Source organism: Nanorana parkeri, unplaced genomic scaffold (genome assembly GCF_000935625.1).
Source record: "Nanorana parkeri isolate BGI_ZX_2015 unplaced genomic scaffold, ASM93562v1 scaffold1401, whole genome shotgun sequence".
NCBI classification, from domain to species: domain Eukaryota; kingdom Metazoa; phylum Chordata; class Amphibia; order Anura; family Dicroglossidae; genus Nanorana; species Nanorana parkeri.
The window spans coordinates 339,659-359,385 of NW_017307669.1; the positions used below are offsets into that span (position 1 = coordinate 339,659).

Genomic DNA, 19,727 nt, shown 5'->3' on the forward strand with positions numbered 1-19,727 from the left:
ACTGGCTAATGACATATAGGGATTCATTTACGAAAGGCAAATAGACTTCACTTTAAGGCCCCGTTCACATTGAGCGATTTATCGCGCGATTTTTGTAGCGATATCGCTCATATTTCCGCACTATATCGCTCTATGTAGCTTCACCAATACATTTCAATGTAGCTGTTCACATCTCGTCGCTCAATGTCGCTCAATATCGCTTGTAGCTCGTCGCTGGTAGCTTGTCGCTTCTACATGACCCTTTTTTAGAGCGATTTTGAGCGATATTGCTCCTGATTGCATACAGCCCAATAGGAAGAAGTCTCGCGATGTCGCGCGACACGTCGCTCAATGTCGCTCGTCGCTCAATGTCGCTCAAAGTCGCGCGATTTCCATGTCGCTCAGTGTGAATAAATCGCTCAATGTGAACGGGGCCTTAAAGGCAATTTTCAGTTAGCTTGGTGAATGAGGTAAAGCTCTGCTAACTTCTACCCTCTGATATGCTAGGGAAAATACTGTTTTGTTCATTTTTATTTGGTTGGATATTCTTTGCAAAGTGGATTTTCATTACATTCACTAAGTTAAGAAAAAATTGCAAAGAGAAAATCCCTTGCAAAGTGAACATTTACTTTTAGTAAACCCTTTAGTCTCCTATGGTCTTTCTAACTGTCAACTGCCAAAATGTAAGCAGTTATATATTCCATAAAAAGTATGAAATATTTTTAATTTATATTGACTACAATATTGACTGCAATGTCTTGGTCACTAGAGGGTGGATCATCACAGATTAGATAGACAGACAGACAGATAGATAGATAGATAGATAGATAGATAGATAGATAGATAGATAGATAGATAGATAGATAGATCAGATATAACAGTGGCTACACTATTAAACAGCCTAATGAAATAATAAAGAGCCTGGCAATTTAAAGTGAACTTGTGCCCAGACTATGTGCATTGAGGTATTTACATATTATGAACAAGCTGTTAAAGAACTTTAAAACGAGCCGTCATTCACCTCTGTAGTTACAGATATTGTGGAAAAATGTATCTTCAAAATTCACAACAAAGGCACTAAAATCACAGCTTAATTTGTCTTTACTTTCTATGAAATCAATATCTTTGCAGCCTGTCAGCATTCTAATGTAAATAAATAGCAGTTGCTTGAAAGGGCTCTTTAACATAGGCAAAGACGTATGGTGTTGCATACAGCCTCCCTGACGCAGAGATCCAGCGTTTTTTTGTTACGATGTACAGACCTCTGCATCTGTATGAATAAGCTAACTTAAGCATTGACTTTAGAGTCTCTGTTGTGTTCTTTGTAGATCTTTGCAGTGCCCAGCCAGGAGGACATCTCCACTGTATTAGTGTCAGGGCTGGAGTAACGGGCCAGGTGTGGAACCCCTTGGCAGGGACAAACAAAGTCCAAAAATCGCAGTGCAAAAGGATAGTCCAATCGGGGAGTCAGGTCCAGTTCCGGGTCGTGGCAGGCAGCAGAAATCGTAGTCGAAGGGTCAAGCGAAAGGGTCGGTAGCCGGGAAGTCAAATCAAACAATGGGTTCACAGGAGGGAGCTGGGTGTTCACCATGAGGTAGAATAACTCAGCAATGAGTCAAGGCTCTGACCCGCTTTAAATAATCAGGGAACCCAGTACCGCCCCCTGGCTGTCAAGGCAACCAGGAAGCTTCCCCTGTCCAGTCACAAGGCTGAAGGCAAGTGGTGAAGGCTGAAGTCCTCCCCCAGCCTGAGTAGCACCTGTGGCATGGAATGGCGCGCGCGCGCACTATGCTCGCTCGTCCTCGCATGCGGCTTGCGCACGCGCACTGGCCACACCAGCATCAGATGCCCTGCCAGGGGGAGGAGGAGGAGCTACCCGTGCCCGATGCCCGCGCCTGCGAACCTGACAAGGAACGGCCCCCCTGGGTCCCTGACAATTAGTGTCCCTGCATAGTGCACTCCTGCTTAAGATCTTGGCAGTTTCAGCATACGTATCTGTGATTGTAGCTGGAAGGATAAGTTGTGGCTTAAACTGGATGGTGTTTTATTCACTTTTTTGATTGCCTGTGCTGAAGCACTCCACCTCCACTTTATGTGTCTTTGACTGAGCTTGCAATATCCTACGTTACAGCGACAAATGTATGTACAGTATATTTCATTGTGAGATGAACTGTCTAATACATCTCTTGTAAGCGGTCTCTCCTCAGTAAACCTTTTGGATTATTAGGCTAAGTACAGAATGTATACATACTTTCCAGACTTGACTACAATACTTTCAAGTGTGCTCTTTTGGTGCTGGTTGTGGATACTGTTGTGTGTGGGAGTGAATAGTATCAGCTGGATGAAAATGTTATGTGTTCACATTGTTAAGTTTCTTTTTGAGAGGGATCTATAGTAACTGGCTATTTGTATCTATATTTCTGTAAATAAAGGAATTATCAGTTCATCCAGTAGCCCCTTTCATTTTTCTTTTTATTTCAATATTGAGCCACAATGCCTAACAGACAGAAATTTGCTCAGATAAACAGCTGCTTAGGTGGCTTTCCAAAGCATCGTTCTCACTAACACTTATTTGCACAACACGGAAAGTGATACAAATAGGTGATTCCTGCATTATACTGCCTAGCTCACTGAGATATACCTTAACGTGATTAACTGACACAATCGTTAAAGTAACCCCTATTGAATGTCTTGTTGTATTCAGTTACTTCCCTACAAGCAAATGCTAAGAGTCCTCCTCCTTTGCCAGAACGCACGCCTGAATCCTTCATTGTACCAGGTGAGCTTAGTAAGTGATGAATAGATGACTGTATTCTATACACGTTATTGTAAAATGTTTTCAATATAGGCCTCATATGTTAATTGAAAGGAAATAAAGGTGTCTGTTTTGGCCTGGTGAACCAATAACATTTAAGCTGTGATACAGAATACAACCACCTGCTTTTTTAACTATTTTTATGACTGTGCCCATTTATCTATTACAAAACAAACTGGCTAGATGAGTGGTAGGTACATTATGTTATTGTTTTATGTTCCAAATCTCAACTGAAATTAAAAATCTCTGAATATATATTGCATCTCATGTAACAATACTTATTTACTGGAATTATTCAATCAACTATCCATATCCTAATATAGAAGGTCTCTCTATTAAGCACCAATATTTGGATACATGTTTTCTTGCCTGAAATCAGATTTTGATTTGCTGCACTAATATAGCATTCATAATGATTGTGTTTCTGGATTATTGTTATTTTAAAGGATAGCTTTTACTTTTAATGTAAAAAGACAATACTATCAATGTGTAATAACAATTTTATTGGATTTTGATTATATGAAATTGTTTTTACTAGATGAATCCCCACAAGAGCTTCCACAACTGCAGCCTAAAATGCAAGTCAAAGTTCCGAGTGTAAAAATTGGCAAATCACAGGAATGGGCTGGTGTATACCAGTATAATGTTGGTGATTTCAGACTCAAAGCACGCAGTAAGGTATGAGTATGTAGTACACTAGAAATATATTGTTTATATGTTAGAGTTAATGACAATGCTATATAGGGATCTACTGTCTCCATCAGTTTGTAGATTTTTGTAGATTTTCTTAAAGCAAATATTTTTTATGCAGCCCTTATATGCCATGATCCCCTTTAGGGCTCATTAACATGTTTTTGGTTGAGTGCTAATCTATGCAGTGTCATTTGACAACATACTCCTGAGGTCCAGCATGCAGCAATTTGGAAGGACTTTATATGCAGTGAGGTGGTAGGAATTCAACTAGGGTGCCTTATCACTACATTCTAATCACACTTTGATAACCATGAGCACTTTTGACCCACACCAGTCAAATGCTCACACTCAGTTCTGGAAAACCTAAATAAAAATACAGTATATGAACATTAAACGTATCTTGACTAAAGAGAAACAGTGTTCAAGCCAAACTTTCTGTGTATGGATTGAAAAATTTGCATTCTCTGCATAAAGGCAAAAAACACCTAGCACTTTTCAAACACCCTCATCCCCCCTACCAGTGCCGGCCTTAGGCCTTTAGGCGCCCTGTGCGAGAAAGCTTTACAGAGCCCCTCAGTGGCCACAACCTTTAGTGGCCACACCCCGTAACCACACCCATTTTCCCCAATATCCACACCATTTAAAGACTCCTATTTTGTTAAGCCGCAAAGAAACATATTAAAAAGTATGATCAAAATAAAACTTTTATTCAAAGGTATTAAACTTGTAGGCACAATATAAGTATTCTTATCAAATAAAACATTTAGTGCATCTAGAAAAGTAAAAATAAAAAACAGAACACAGACCCCGGGCTACATGTAAATTAATGAATTACTATATGTCCGAATATACGAGAAATGTATTAAGACTAGGGCTGGTAATGATTAAAATTTTTGTGTTCGATTAATCGAAATTTTTTTTAATCGATTAATTGAATAATTTCGATTAATTATAATGCACATACAGATCCAACTACATTGGCCTATACACATAAAGCACAGCAATGAAGTAATAAAATTAACTAGGATCACACTAATCCAGCACGTTATTAATCTCACATTAAATACGACGAGGGGCGGACGAGGGAGCGCTGTCATATCGGATGGCCAGCGGTGAGGGGGAGAGACGCTGCCCACAGGACGAGCTGTGACGGCCGCACGACGCCCTTGTTGCCATTGCGCCCTGTGCGGCCGCACGGCTCGCACACCCCTAAGGCCGGCCCTGCCCCCTACACTTACCTGCAGCCACTCGTTTCTTCTGCCGCGACTGGGAAGCTACACGGAATTCCCCAAACTTCCTGCTTGTGGGGGAGGGTACTGAGGGCAGAGGAGCTATAGGCTCCTTCCCCTGTCAGTCAAGTTATGGCTGCATGGGTGGGGGTATGGCCGGCCTAATGCTGTGTGTGTCTATGGACGCACACAGCTAGGTGTAAGAATGGCCGTGAGCGTGCACGTACGTGGTGCCTCCACAGCAGTCAGCTAGCTAATGGAGGCACCCGTACAGGTAGGGGCGGGCTTGCAGTCTGGATACCGCTTGAGAATGAGGGGGAAAAAAAAGGATAAAATAACTTTTCTTTTTTTAGCAAGTCAGCAAGTCATTGGCCATTCTAAAAAAGAAAATAAAAAAAAATGAAGGTTTAATATCGCTTTAACTTAAATATTTTATAAGCAGTAACAGCGATTATGGAACGTTCTTCTTGAGAAATAACTTCATTATCTCTGCTAAACTGCATTTGTAATTAACACCTACTATACTACTTTTTATGCTGTTGCAGTGCCTGATAATATTTGGTTGTCTTTGCTATTGTTTTTCAGAGCGTTAAAGTAAGAGGGTCAAGGATGGGTATGTAATCATCTATGATAAGCAGTACTGACTATACATTAACTGTGTGGTTTAACTAGGTTATGCCATCTTAAAAAACATAATTTTTGAGTCATTTAAATGTGATATGGGATTTGCAAAAAAACTGTAGTTTCTATTATTTCATTTATATTTATATTTATTTCATTTTGCTTTTTTGTATATGATTGCACCTTGATTTATTGCATATACAGAATTTGCATACTGTAAAACAATTTTTTTCAAAGCATATCATTATAATTTAGTTCCTGTCTTCACGGTACTGGTTTGTCAGAACTTTAGGTATAGAACAATCGGCATCTAACGTCCAAGAGTACCTTTACTCAAACAGAGACATATTTAAATACACCCAAACTTAAAATAAAGAACATTGTGTATGATTGTAATCATTTATCAGTTTATTTAATTAAGAGTTCCACAGAGAAGTGATTATTTGCAGAATATACTAACCTATAACTAATAGCCAGATTTCACATTTAATGGGATTATAGCAGTCAGAGCAATCAAACATAGGGGTTGATTTACTAAAGGCCAGTAGACTGTTCACTTTGCAAGGTCATTTGCACTGGGTAGTTTCACCTTAGTTTAGTGAATGTGGGGAAGCTCTGCCGATTTCCATCACCCAATCATGTGCAAGCAAAAATACTGTTTTTTTTAAATTTTCCTTGCACATGATTGGGTGAAATTTCACCACATTCACCAAGCTAAAGGAAAACGTCCCCTGCAAAGTGCAAATTCCCTTACAATGTGAATAGCCAATTTGCCTTTAGTAAATCAACCCCGTAGTGTTAAGGCACTATACACAATGATCTTTGCCTTAAAATGTATTTCTAACTTTGCAGCCAAATTGGGATAATACTATGTGTTACATGTTCCCATGCACATAGCAGAACTAAAAAAAAAAAATTATTTAAAAATGGCTGCTTACCTTTTCACTAGATTTTTACTTGCTGAAAAATCTTAGTTAGCTTTCCTCTGCTATTTAGTGTTAAGAAGGGGACCTAGGAGTCAATGTTTACCATTAGTAACCCGTATTGTACTGTGCTAGCAAATTTCATGATGAGTTGTAAACTAGATGTGCAGGACAGTCTGTTTTAACAAAGGTTTAACAATCTCAAGACTTGGGAGGTACATTAACCACCTCCCGTCCGCCGATCGTTGAAAGACGGCCGGGCGGGAGTCTCCTGGATGCGTCCTTCGTGCCCGAGCGCGCCCCCTGGTGCGCACGAGCGGGAACCCGCCAGGATTTTAAACGGCCAGCGATTGCCGTTTACATACAAGCGGTCTGGTGTCTGTAAAGGCGCCCGATCGCTTGTATGATACAAGTGAAGGTGCGCCCCCTACTTACCTCTGGTACCGTCGTTGTCCCCGCTGCCGCCGTCCCCGCGATTCCGGGCGTCCATCAGGTCCGGGTGATGTTACGACCAAATCTCCCTCCGCTCTCCTCCCGGTCCCTGAATGCAGGAAGTGATGTATATTACTGTGAGGATTCTCCTCGGGGCCGGACCGCCTCGGACCTGATGGCTGCCATGTCGGGTACTCTGCGTTCCACTGTGGAACACGGAAGCCGCTCGACTTCCTGGTTGTGACGCGAGCGGCGTGCGTTCCACGGTGGAACGCGGAAGCCACTCGTTCCGGCCGATGTCTCCTCCCACATCCTGGGGCTATTTAAAGCCCCAGCTGTAGCAGCATGGCGTTCAACAATTGCCTCTGAACGCCTGCTGAATACTGAACACTGCAAACACTGGACTGTGTCTCCTCACTTTACAAGGATCATCCTCCATTGGGACCCACACCCTGCACCTCGCTGCTCTGCCACCCCGCTAACAGCAAGTATCGCTCCACTGGGAGCCTGTTAGTAACTGTCAGTTACTTAGAACCATTACTAGTGTGTTACTACTATCACTGATACCATTGTGGGGAGATTCTTATATTGTTCAGGAGATCTGACTAAACCATACTGCTTCACCAAAGAAGATAAATATACCGTTTAACCTATACTATACATTGCTGGTGCTAGAGGAGATAGCCCATCTTTTACTTTACGTTAATACATTGGCTATGATGCAAGAGTCTCAAACTCCCCCTTAAGACTGGGAGTGACGCCTGAGACTCACGCCTGATCAGCCTATAGTTCCATACACGCCATTTCTCACTCTCCGCAGTTGCGCTCCAGTGCGACCGATTACAGTAGACGTAACAATTACATCACTTCCGCATTCCTCTGTCACTCTCCGATACAGAAACCGGAGAGAAGCTGATGAAGCAGATCTGTGCTTCATCAGCTTCTCTGGGGGTCCCTAGGTGACATTAGGGGTCTTAGAGACCCCTGATGTCTCCATAAAGGGGACATGTCACTGTAATTTGTTATCACATAGGGTACTTCTTAGCACCCTATGTGATAAACGTCAGCCGAAGTAGCGCAGCGCTGAATACTGAAAAATGGCCTGGTCAGGAAGGGGGTGTAAACACCGCGGTCAGCAAGTGGTTAAATGTTAAAGCCCCCTCACTTTGCCTCTTCTGTCTACATTGTCACCTATCCTAAGTTATAGAAGCTGGTATAGTGTCCAATGTATCATGCTCAAAAAGAACAACTAGAAAGCTAAGGAATATTTGAACAAATGATTTTAGGAATGCTGTGTTCTGAAATCTAACTGCAAAGTTGGAAATACACTTTATAGACACAAGTAAAAAGTGTCTATAAAAATGGCTACAAGACTGTATCACAGGGGTCTAAATGTATATTTAAAAACCTTTTAGAGCAACATTGGAGCTCCAAAACTCTGGGGATTTCATTTTACAAACTTCAGCTTAGGAAGTCTATCCCAGGCCTAAGCTCTTCCACCTTCCACTAACCTTTGTTGGTCAACAAGGAAACAAATCATTGTTATAAACCAGTAATGAGTTGTGGTAGTTAGAAGAAGAGAGAGCCAAGTGTGACATCAGTAGCTTAAGGCAGTAGTTACATCATATGTTCCATGGCTCCTTAGTTACACTGGAAAGTTACTATATTCAAATGAATATAGTAAGTTCAAATGAATCTAGTATGTTCATATGAATATAGGTGCCTGCTATACAAGTCTGCTCACAGTTTAAAGTACTTTAAGCACCTGTCTTAAACACCTTTATGCACCAGATCCATTCACCTGCTACTAAAACTAAAACATTTTCATGTCTTAGAAAAAACACGAGATAGATCAGCTTCTCCACCACCTATACCAGAAAGAACAGAGGATTCCTACATTGTTGCAGATGGAGCTACCAGTAAGTATTATATAATGGGTAATATCATAAGAAAAGACAAACCAAGTAAGAAATTATGCTGTAAAGAGGCAACAAAAAAACAGTTTGGGCTCAGAAAGATTTGGTCAGCTGGTTGTTTTGGAGGGGGATGGGGGGTAGAACTCCTATAAAACTTTGTAACATGGTTTTGATTGTATAATGGGCTACAGTGTCACTGGGTCCTGCTTTATTCTCCTTGGATATTCCATATGGCAGTAACAATAGTTTGTAAAAAAAATAATGTTGAGATGCAAAAATTAATTTGTATGAGAGCACTAGTAGAGTGGATAGCACTAGTAGAGTGGATTATTTTATGGTGGCCACTATCACCAAGACTGAAAGTAATGTCTAAAATTCCTTGTCACCAGTACAGGAATAAAGGGGGAATCTTCAAACAAGGATACTTGTTCTAGTGATAGCAACCTAAAGGGCTTTTCTTTAACTTTGGAAGGATTGTCTCTCACTTCCTGTTGTGTTTCTAGGATGGGCAGTGAAAGGAAATCTACCCACAGGGACACAGATGGCAAAAAAAACTTGACGGGGGCTTTTATCTATTCTGTACTCTACCTTCAAAAAATCTTTGGATTTTGATATGATTTATTGTAAAGGAAAGGAGGTTTACTGATTATACTGTTTCTACATGCTGACCTTATGATGTTTTAAAAAGGAAATTCAGGAATTAATCAAAATTAACCTACCCCCACACTGCAAGGGTTAATTGCTTGTTTTGGTCTAGGGACAGGATTAAAGAAGATACACTTATCTTCGATCCTGCCTGGCTGCTATAGCAGTGCCCGCAGCCTCTTCTCCCCCAGGGCTTGGCTATTTAAGCATCGCTAGCGTCATCACCTCTAATGCAAGTCCATTAACTTGCATTAGACATGAGGACACCAAGGGACATACCACAGATGGAGTGGAGGGGGAGAGAGGTGAGCGCAGCGTTGTCTGTCGCAGGACCAAGGATCAGGTGAGTGTATCTTCTTTATTCCAGCCGCTACACCAAAATGAGCAGTTTACTCTAGCAGTGTGGGGGTAGCCCCAACTGCAAGAATTCAGCTTTTTAATAGGCGGAGTTCCTCTTTAAGAGGCCTAGAGTGGGCAGCTGTCTGGGCAAATGCCCTTCCTGTTCTCACACCTTTGATTCTTCAAACTGTAGCAATGTGCACCACTTCCTATTAACTTTTTAGTCATTTTGATAAGGAACTGTAAGCTTACAATAAAAACTCTATTCAAAATAGGCCCAATTGGTTCCCAATTGCTGAAGCTATACCTGTAGGTGAACCTTGAATGCAGCAATCTTTAGCTGTACAGTCTTGTTTTTTTATTTGTTTTACAATTTTACAGCAAGAGAAGTACTGTAAGCGACACACATTTGAAATGTGGTTTGTCCTCTGTCACAATAATGAACAAAAATCTTAAAAATTCATGAACTTGACGATATGAAAAAACCTTTTTGACATAAATGATTACACCTTTTGTAATATGTCATCTTTTGTTATGCTTGCATGAGAAAGTTGGAAAAGGGCAGAAAGCATCTAGAAAGAAATACTGAACTTTAGTATTAAAGTCATATAGACCCAGATGACAAAGCTTTTGTGTTATACAGATACGGAATACAATGTTTCTGATCATCCACGCCCTGCACTTCCTACAGATGTCACCAGTTCTGTCTCATCTCCAGAGCCAACAAAACAAATTACCAGGAAAAAGGTAAAAGTATTTAAGTTGCCAGTTTAAGAATTTACAGTCTTTCAGCCATTCATAGGCTACAGATTGTGGTTGCATATGACCCAGTCACTGGTGTTTTTCTCTTCTTTTATTTTTAAAGAAATGTCTATTTAGATGCACCAGCAAGTGATACCAAAGTTATATCATACCCCCGCATAACTGCATCTTTAAAGCTGAAGTTTAATCTGCTTATATTTTGCTTGGATCCTCCCTCCCCCTCATCAAGATGCTGATGAACCTTTCTGTTTTCAATACATACCTTATTCATCATCGCTGGGTCTCTGTGCTTCCCCCTGCAATGCAGCTTCCTGAAAACATCACAGCACCCTGCCCCAGTACTCCTCTCAAGAGCCCTTAGCTCTGATGCAATCAGTGGGCTGGCTTTTGGGAGGAGTTATGCAAATCTCCTTCTTAGGCAGGCTGCATTTATATACAGATTACAGATCATTAAAATAAATCAAATGCAATGAATGAAAGGGGCAGGCCACAGATAGTAAGGCTGGTGCAGAAAGATGATGCTGGACATCCTTCAGCCAAGATATAAGGCGGACTTTATCTGACTTGCTGCAGCTTCTAATGCACATTGTGAGAAGCCCACAGTGTGCAGTTAACTCAGAGTAAGCAATTTCATTACGCAACAGGAGCCTATACAACTGTTACAACTTTGCAAGACTGAATAATAAAATATATTTATACTAACTTCTTTTCTAAAAACAATTTTCCATTTCTATTCAGAGTTTAAAGATACTCAAGAACGTAAAGAAAAGTAAGTCTTTCCTCTGGCATCTGGAATAAACTAATATACCTATATGCATGTGTTAATTAAATATGACATATAATAGTCCCATTGGGACTGATTTTTTAAATCATTTGATTAATTATATTGTTAAAAAAAATAGAACATGGTAAAATGTTTCATTTTAAAGATTGCTAATCCTCAATCCTACCCCCTCATATACATACAAACACTTCAATACTCCACACTTAATTTGGAACTGAAATTAGTGTATTTTAGAAAAATTCTACAAATGCCCCAATCCCCTTTTCTCAGCACTTCATGTAATTAGCCGACTGTGTGCAGTACTGTGCAAACACATGCCTGCATAGACTTTTATAATCCTGACCATTCTGATAAACCATGACCACAACTTTCTTACTACCCTATAATTCAGGCTTAGAAGTTGAAACTTCTAATAAAACCATATCCATTGTGTGGCGCAACAAGCCTTAACCCTTGGATTTTGGCCACCTATAGGAGGATTGAACACTGACACTGTTCTACTGTTATTAAGACTAACCTGGTTTTTATTCTCCATCTTCCGTTTCTTCTCTACATCGCTGCTGGTGGTTTTCCCTCTGGTCGGCAGCTATCTGGTCATGGCCATTGTCACCTTGGCTTTTGGACAGTACCACATTAAGGCTGCTCTGAACCGGATGTTGTGGAGTTAGCCTGAAAATATCTTTTGGGCACTGGGTTCCAAATTGGGTGCTTTCCAGACTTAGTTCTGGACAGTGCATCTCTAAGTCTGTGATTTCTATGATGCTCAAGGTGTCACAGTTTAGCTGCAGACTTGCAGCTGAGCTGTTACTTGTAGTTCTACAAGTATATACATATCTCTTACCCCTGGTTCTGCAGGGCTGTGCTGGTGCTTGTAGTCCTCCAGACATGTGCTCTGAACCTGACTCACTCTTGCACCTGTTTGCAAGCTTTAGGCATCAGCCGACCTCTCCTGCCGTTTCTTATGCAGTTTCTCGGCCAATCAGTGCAGTCTGCTTGTGGCCAATCCTGTGGATCCTCCCTCTTCCTTTCTCCATTTAAACTTTCCTTTCCTAACTTTAAGCTTTCCTAAGCTAGTTGCCGAGTCCCTCATTTGTGACTTACCCTGAATTCCTGGAAGTTTTCCTGTGTACCGAACCTTTGGCTTGTCCTTGGAAATCCCTGTCTACTGGCTGCCCTGTGCTTCCCTTTTGTCCTTGGAAATCCCTGTCTACAGTCTACACTGTACTTTGCTTGGTCCCTGGAAGTCTTCAGCCTGTCCCTAACCTTTGATTTATACCCAGTACCTGTTAGGTGAGTTGGGTGGACCTAGGGATTGTGACCTGGGGTCAGTCAAGCCCATCTCCACCATCAGGAGCTCTGGCGAATACCAGGTGGCTCTTAGATTCCACATCCTGGGGAACCCCTGCCACCTACTCAGCATACCATGCCACCTACTCAGCATACCATGCCACCTACTCAGCATTGCAGGGTGCCTTGTATTTGAACTTCCAGCTTATGCTGACTTCCACTGCCTCATTCACATACCTGCTCTGTTCCCTGCTTGTACTCCAGCTCTGGGAGTTGTCAGCCTACACTGCTTGGACCCTTTTCTCTAAGTGTCCCTGCCAGTGTAGTGGAAAGGGTCCACATACCTGACTCCAGTTTATACATGTGAGTCCCAATCCATGACACAAGGCCAGGAAGTCCACTTTCTGCAATGTCTGTCAGACTGACTCCACTCTGTGTGAGGTCAGGGGTTTCAGCCCAGGAGCTTATCTGACTTTCATATTAACCTGGACATTATTTTCCTGTCCCTTTTTCTGGCTCCAGGTCATCAAAAGGACATTTCCCTTCATTGTCTGGGTGTGATTCAGGGCGTACAAGTCTATCTCTCAACCACAGCTTCTTTAAAAAGACCAAATACTTTTTGTCACTCTGGATGGACCCTGAAAGGGCACCCCAGGTTCTTGTTTCACCATGTCTAGGTGTCGTTCAAGATTATGTTCTTAAGGAACAGGTTCCTCCCTTTCCTGTTACAACTTACTCTGCTTGATCTGTGAGTACTTCTCAAGCTTTTTGGAATCAGGCAACTGTTTCTCAGATTTGTGAGGCTGCCACATCATCTTCTGTTCACATATTGTCTAAGTTCTACCAGGTGGACAATTCTGCCTCAACTAATGCCAGCTTCTAGTGTAAGGTCCTTCAGGCTCTTTGAGCTGCAGGCAGTCCCCAGTTTCTGTTGTTTCTGTTTGGCCAGTTTGCATGTGCTTGGTGTTGCCCACCCCTCAGTTGGACTACTTTTGGAATACCCAAAGGTTTAAGACTTACTATGTCCCTCAATGAATGAGAAAGAAAAATCGTATTTGTGCACTCACCATAAAATCCTTTTCTTGTAGTCTATTCAGGTCCCACCCCTTTGTGTTTATGATCATGCTCAATACTGCTTTGCTACAATTGTTTGTTTGCAAGTGTCCAATTCTCCTGTAGGCAGCAGTGTAACCCAAAGGTTTAAGACAGATTCCTCCATCAATGCTACAAGCACGTTGATCAAGGAATCCCCAGTGTCAGTGGCTGTCGGCTCTGTTCATAAGAAGATTTTTCCACTGGCTCCTTCAATCAGCGAATCGAGGGTTGCCAGTCGAAAGGATGCCAACAGCGGCACCCACTTGAAGAATTTCACACAGTGTATGGCCACCTTAAGGTGCAACTTTTTGGGGTGCTACTTAGGTGGGTAAATGTCATTGAGACATAAAACCATGAAAGATATGGTGCCGAAACAATTACGGTATGAATTTATTAATTTTTTAATCCATTTTGGAAACCTCCCGGGTTGCATTCATAACATAACATAAATAGTTGCCACATCAATATTGATTCACTTCTATGTCTAATTTTACCTTTATGGAAACACTGACATGTATAACAGTTTTCATTATGTGCATATTTTTGAATCATATGTATAATATTACCTCTCATTGTAAAATATTTCATGATGGAGATTTAACAAATAAAAAGGTATTAAGAATTAAGCTTTAATTTTTTTTAGATGTTTGCAGTTTGGCAAAATCAGACTCTGATTCTTCTCAATCTGGTGGCCCCCTTTCATTCCTAAACTTTGGTAAGGATTTTATGAATGATCTTGTTTGTTGACCTTGTATAGCAAGAACAGTAACCAGTATAATTTAATTTACAGTAGCCAGCACAATCCATCTTATTGATCAGTTAATATGGGTTATTTCCATGTAAACATTGCTCAGCTTTGCTTTCTTAGCCTCCTGCAATTTTTCAAGGAAAGGAAACCTAGCACTATTTGAATACGAGGTCAGCAGTCCTGGCCTCCATGTTCTCTCAGTACATGTGTCCTTTACACATAGACTTTTATTTCCATTTCCTGAGGATACAGCACAGAGCTACAATTGAGTTGCATGGGAAACTCACAAATGTGAAAAAAAATTAAAAAGTGTAAAAAAATAAGAAAAAACAAAAAGCAAAAATGTGGCCACCCAACTACTGAAGTAAATGGATAAAAACATTAAAAACAAGCACTCTCCCTCAGGCACTGTAAATAATTGCATGCATTTGACTACGTGATTCAAGGGGGTGGTGGCCCATGTCTAATATAATCTGGTAATTTATAGGAAATTTAGAAGATTCAACATAGAAACTCATTCCTTCATAAGTACACTGACAATTTTGCCATCAAGCATGTCCATAGGTGCACATAGTTTTAGGATCACATCCAGCATAGGCCATATATTAATTGTAATGCACACCTGCTCAAAAGTAAATCACTCTGTAGTCCATTACTGGTCTAGCCAGCAATAATGTATAAACTTCATCCATATATAATCTAGAAATGGTAAAATGCTGTACAATACTAAATGTCCATGAACAGCGTTCTCAAAGCTGAACCATCCCTAAGTGACCTAAACTAGTACTGAGAAAATAATTGTCCAGCGACAATCAGAGGTGTATGCTCTCATATCTTAGGAGGACACAGTAATGCATATTCAGTATGAGCTATATTGAATAAACCCAAGCAAGGGTACAAACAGTTCATGTGTACCATAGTTGACATACACACAGTTGCAAATGCACCATCACCTCAATAATCACCCTGGAGCGAAGGACAATTTTGGCATCTATGCATAGACAAGATTATTCATTTTTGAGCTTTCCATGGAAATTAATTGTGTTGTGTTTTTTTTTAAACTAAATGTCAGATTTCTAGCATTAAATATTATTGAATTATTTTTGTAATTGTCATTTTCTGGACCATTCCCAGTCTTGAGACAAATGTATTTTTATATATAAATTAGATTTGTGGAATTTGAAGTCCAGATTTTACCCTTCTTTTTATTATTGGATTGTTAGGCATACACTGACCCGGGTGCCCCATAAACACTTTTTAGAGAATATTGGCCAATGTAGCCAGTTTTGTTGGGACTGAGCTGCCGTTGTCGTGCCCTCTGCCACCTTTTGACTAGAATTCCAGATGACTGTTTAAGGGCCTGTGTAGACGGGCTTTGGGCTTGTGTCTATGGCAACCGTTTGGGTCACTTCTGAGATCATTCAGAATTCATGGACAGGTGTATTTGACCTCTTCCTGACTTCCATTTGACCTGCTCCATGGAGGTTTTGGATTCCTATAGACTTGTATGGGAATGCAAACCCGCTTGAAGCAAACAAAAGCGACACAGGCCCTACAGAGATTAGAAGAGCGGCTAACATAAATTGATACCAGGAGAGGAAAAAATGTCTGCTTGAAAATACAATCAAAATAATTTGCTTAAATGTCAATCTTTAGTTTTTATTTAAAGCCTAGCGTTAGCCGAAATTCTGTTTCAGTTTTTAATAGAGTGAGTAAAATTGTATGTCGGATTTTTGTTATTTTGTCTGTGTCCTCATTGGGGAAGTATCCTCTCACTACATGTCACAGTGACACCAAGGCAGGGAATTAGAGGGTGAAGGTGTGAATGGGACAGGAAGACACACAGCACAATCATAATCTGACAGACGTTCTAACCCTTCAGTACTCTATTAATTAAAGTGACATTAAAGTCAAAAATGCTGCTGTAGGGACGTACCTTAAATGATGTCTCTTAGGCCTGGTTCACACCTGGGCGTTTTACGCTCTGTAAAACACTCAACATGTGAAAACCAATGATTGCCTATGGGCATGGTTCCCACCTGGGCGTTTTACAGCGTTTAGGAACGCACTGCAAAACGCCCTACTCCCAAAGAAGTACAGGAGCTTCTTTGGGATGTATTTGCAGTGCGTATCCATTGGGATACAGTCAGGTAGCCCTCGGAAACGCGTGTTTGTCGCACGGTTTTTACAGCAAATCTCACGGTAAAAACGCGCGACAAATGCGCATATTCGATACGCCTAGGTGTGAACCCAGCCTTAATCTGATCTTCTTCTTTCCTATCCTTTTCAGCTGTCCCTCCAGCGCTGACTCCTCTGTCCTTCTCTCATGTACCACGGTGTCTGTGCAGGTGCAAGCTGCTCCAGCTGCTTACCTTGTGTCTCTCCTCGTCTCCCAGCTGAACATCTGAAGTGCGTGTGCGCCCACCCCAAGATCCTTTGCGGCCACCCAAGACTCTTCAGATGTTCGGACGGGAGCACGCGGCAAAGACACAGGTAAGTATTGAGCTTTTTTAAAAGTTTTTTTTTTCTTTTAATGTTTTTGCATATATCTACTGCTTGACAGCAGTAGATATATGCAAAAACATGTGAGGGTTTAAAAACCCTTTAAATGTGCTTTTGTTGCTGTCTCTGTTCCCATCAGAAAGATATCCAATACCACCCTGTCCTTGTGACACTGTCACCGATACAGAAAGTGAGGTTCAATCTCCCTCACTGGGGACAGAGCTTTTTACCCTTTCCTACTATATTCAAAACCAAAAAGTTTTGGTTAGAGTTGGGCTTTAATTATGGTAAAAAGAAGCACAAAGCTAATTCTGGTCTGTAATATATTTGTTTCTATTTCTAGGATTTGGGAATCGATTTGCTAAACCAAAGGGTCCTAGAAATCCACCGCCAACATGGAACATGTGACACAACCCCACAATATGAACATTGGAACCTTTGTCACTTCAAATGTCCACTGTCACCTGACAGTTGTGAAAAGTTCATACTGCAATATAACTAAACAATATGACAAGTATCCATCCCTGAGATGTTACTTGAGTGCATTCTGATTCATATGTAGTATTTAGTGATTTTGAAGTTGTTGCAATTGTTTTACACATAGACAGAGTACATCTACTGTGATGCACTTCTCTAAAAATCAGAAAATGTCTAAGCCTCTATTCTTTGATATGGAGATATTTTATTGCCCCAAATGTAAAATGTGCCAAAGTGATGGCATGCAGAGATTTCTAAAACCATTCCCAAGTTAGAAGTGCATATGTTGAAAAGGCCCCAAGCATGTGTACATATTAGGTTTCTGTGCATATCTTCCCTGTTTGCTAAGCGCAATCACAATAATGAGTCATAGCAAATATTTTGGCCTTCACATTTACAGTCCTGCATGCAACCAATCCATTGTCTGGGTCAGCGTGTGTAAATGGCTAAAAAATAATTTTCTATTCCAGGAAAGTGGTGCTGTTCCTATTATCTGGAGCTGATGAAATAATTGCCCAATATCTTGCAGTGAACAATTGAAACTGTGTGAGTCTTAATGATGCTAAACTCAGGGCAGATAAAAGGCACATGTTAAAGGAGAACTATGGGGTAATTGTTTTTCCCCCTAGTTCTCCTCTGGGTCACGGGAGGACATAAACTAGCGTCCTCCCGTGACCCAAAGCTCAGTATACCGCGAGCTACAGTTCGCGGTATACTGAGACCGCCGCAGCTGGGACAGATCCCGACATTACTGTCGAGATCCACCCAGCTGCGTGATTGACAGCTGGCTCTGCCAATCTCATAGTTCACCTCATAGTTCTCCTTTAATGCAGCTCTGCTCCATTCACAGTTATATTTTAGCGGTGTCCAGGGATAGTGATTGATTCCTAACCACATGTAATCGTATCACATACGGTTACATGCGGTGTGGCGGCGTTCAAATGCAGCAGCTGTCACCCGATCATTAACTTGAATGGGTGACAGCTGCCGCTTGTAAAAAGCAGATTAGGGATTCCTGCTGCAGGAAATCACAAGTTCCTGACACAGGAATCCCTAAACTTACAGGTGTGAATAGGGCCTTATTGTATTTTTAAATAGAAGTGTAAGTATCAGCCTCTTGCAGTTTCTGTATAGCAGAGCTGGAGTGTGAGAAAAATTGGCAGCACAAGTAGCTAATCAGTTCATGTGCTGACAAGAAGCATGCTGATAGGAAGAAAAAGCAGAGACAGTGTGTTGTGTGCTGTTTCCCTTTTCACTGTCCAGTAACAGGCTGAGGCAGGTCCAGGATAACCTGGGCTCAGAGGTAGTGAGCTGAATGATGCTGAATGATGCTGAATGATGCTGGCCATCACACTGAGGACATCTAGCTGCAGAAAAAAGTACTGCAGGGGAAATCTCTGAACTGAACGAAATATTGTGTCAGAAGTTTTTTTTTTATTTATATTTTAATGGGCTATTCATTTTTATCTTGTTATTATTGTCTGGCTTTCTACTTTAAAGCAGAACTGTATGTAGCTATAAACTCTAGTTAGGTATTCATTAAAAGGATGACATATTTTAAATAGTATCTCAGTCTATGTTTATATTGGTCTCCTGCAATTTTTTGGACAGCTGGAGTGAATGAGGAAGGTAAAGATTGTAAGCCACTCCGAATGCATTACACAGTGCTGTCAATATAACACTGGAAGCTTGCTCATAGGCAAAGAAGGAACAAGGATGACCTCAATAGTGAGCTGCTGCTCCTTCATTGCCCAGTCATGGGCAAGGTTGGGTCGGTGACCAAGCTGTATTGCTTCACTGCAGGGGACAGAATTGAGTTCAGGGACCTTGCTATGCTATCCTGCAGGGGTGCCTGGATCACAAGATTGGCTACACAGAATAACATGCCCTTAAGCAGTTCAGTAAAGAATGGGAAAAGAATGCAAATATTGCTATTAAATATAATCTTATTATTGTAATGGTAATTATAAGATTATTTATGTCGATTAAACATGTTTTAAATACATAACTGTCTTTTTCCCCCCTTTTTGTTCCACTGTCAGATCACAATATGGTCATACCTAGGTTATACAACAGCCAGTTAAAGGGACCATAACTAGACCCTAAGTTGCAGCTCCTGTCATTTTTAGATAAGATTGCCTCATCATTATAAATGCTGTTTGAGTCACTATGTACATAAACTTCAGATATTGGGAGAACTAATGTATTTCAACATTTTGCAGGACGGGTCTACACTAACTTGGGTCTCATATAAAAGTGTTAGTAATTAGAACTGTCATTATTTTCCTATAGTCACAATGTGGATGCCTGCCTTATCTTTGAAAATAAAAACCAGGATCAGAATGTATGAATATAACTGGTGGGCTGTAAGGAAAATAAGTTGTTAGTACTAGAATTTAGATTCCTGACCTCCCAAGTGATTAGTAATTCCAATCAATGAAATAAGAAGAGATTATTTCTAGTCAAAGCTACATTCGAAA

At 40.9% G+C, this 19,727-nt stretch overlaps 1 protein-coding gene across 1 annotated transcript in view; it reads left to right on the top strand.

Annotated features, from left to right (window-relative positions):
• PTPN22 (protein tyrosine phosphatase, non-receptor type 22) overlaps positions 1-17,178 on the top strand; it is a 100,895-nt gene extending 83,717 nt beyond the window's left edge. The window contains exons 15-22 of the mRNA XM_018569803.1: positions 2,684-2,767; positions 3,333-3,472; positions 5,302-5,329; positions 8,528-8,611; positions 10,236-10,339; positions 11,093-11,123; positions 14,164-14,235; positions 17,114-17,178. Coding sequence (XP_018425305.1) covers positions 2,684-2,767; positions 3,333-3,472; positions 5,302-5,329; positions 8,528-8,611; positions 10,236-10,339; positions 11,093-11,123; positions 14,164-14,235; positions 17,114-17,178 — 608 coding nt within the window. The remainder of the gene's footprint in view (positions 1-2,683; positions 2,768-3,332; positions 3,473-5,301; positions 5,330-8,527; positions 8,612-10,235; positions 10,340-11,092; positions 11,124-14,163; positions 14,236-17,113) is intronic.
• The last annotated feature ends 2,549 nt before the right edge of the window (positions 17,179-19,727 follow it).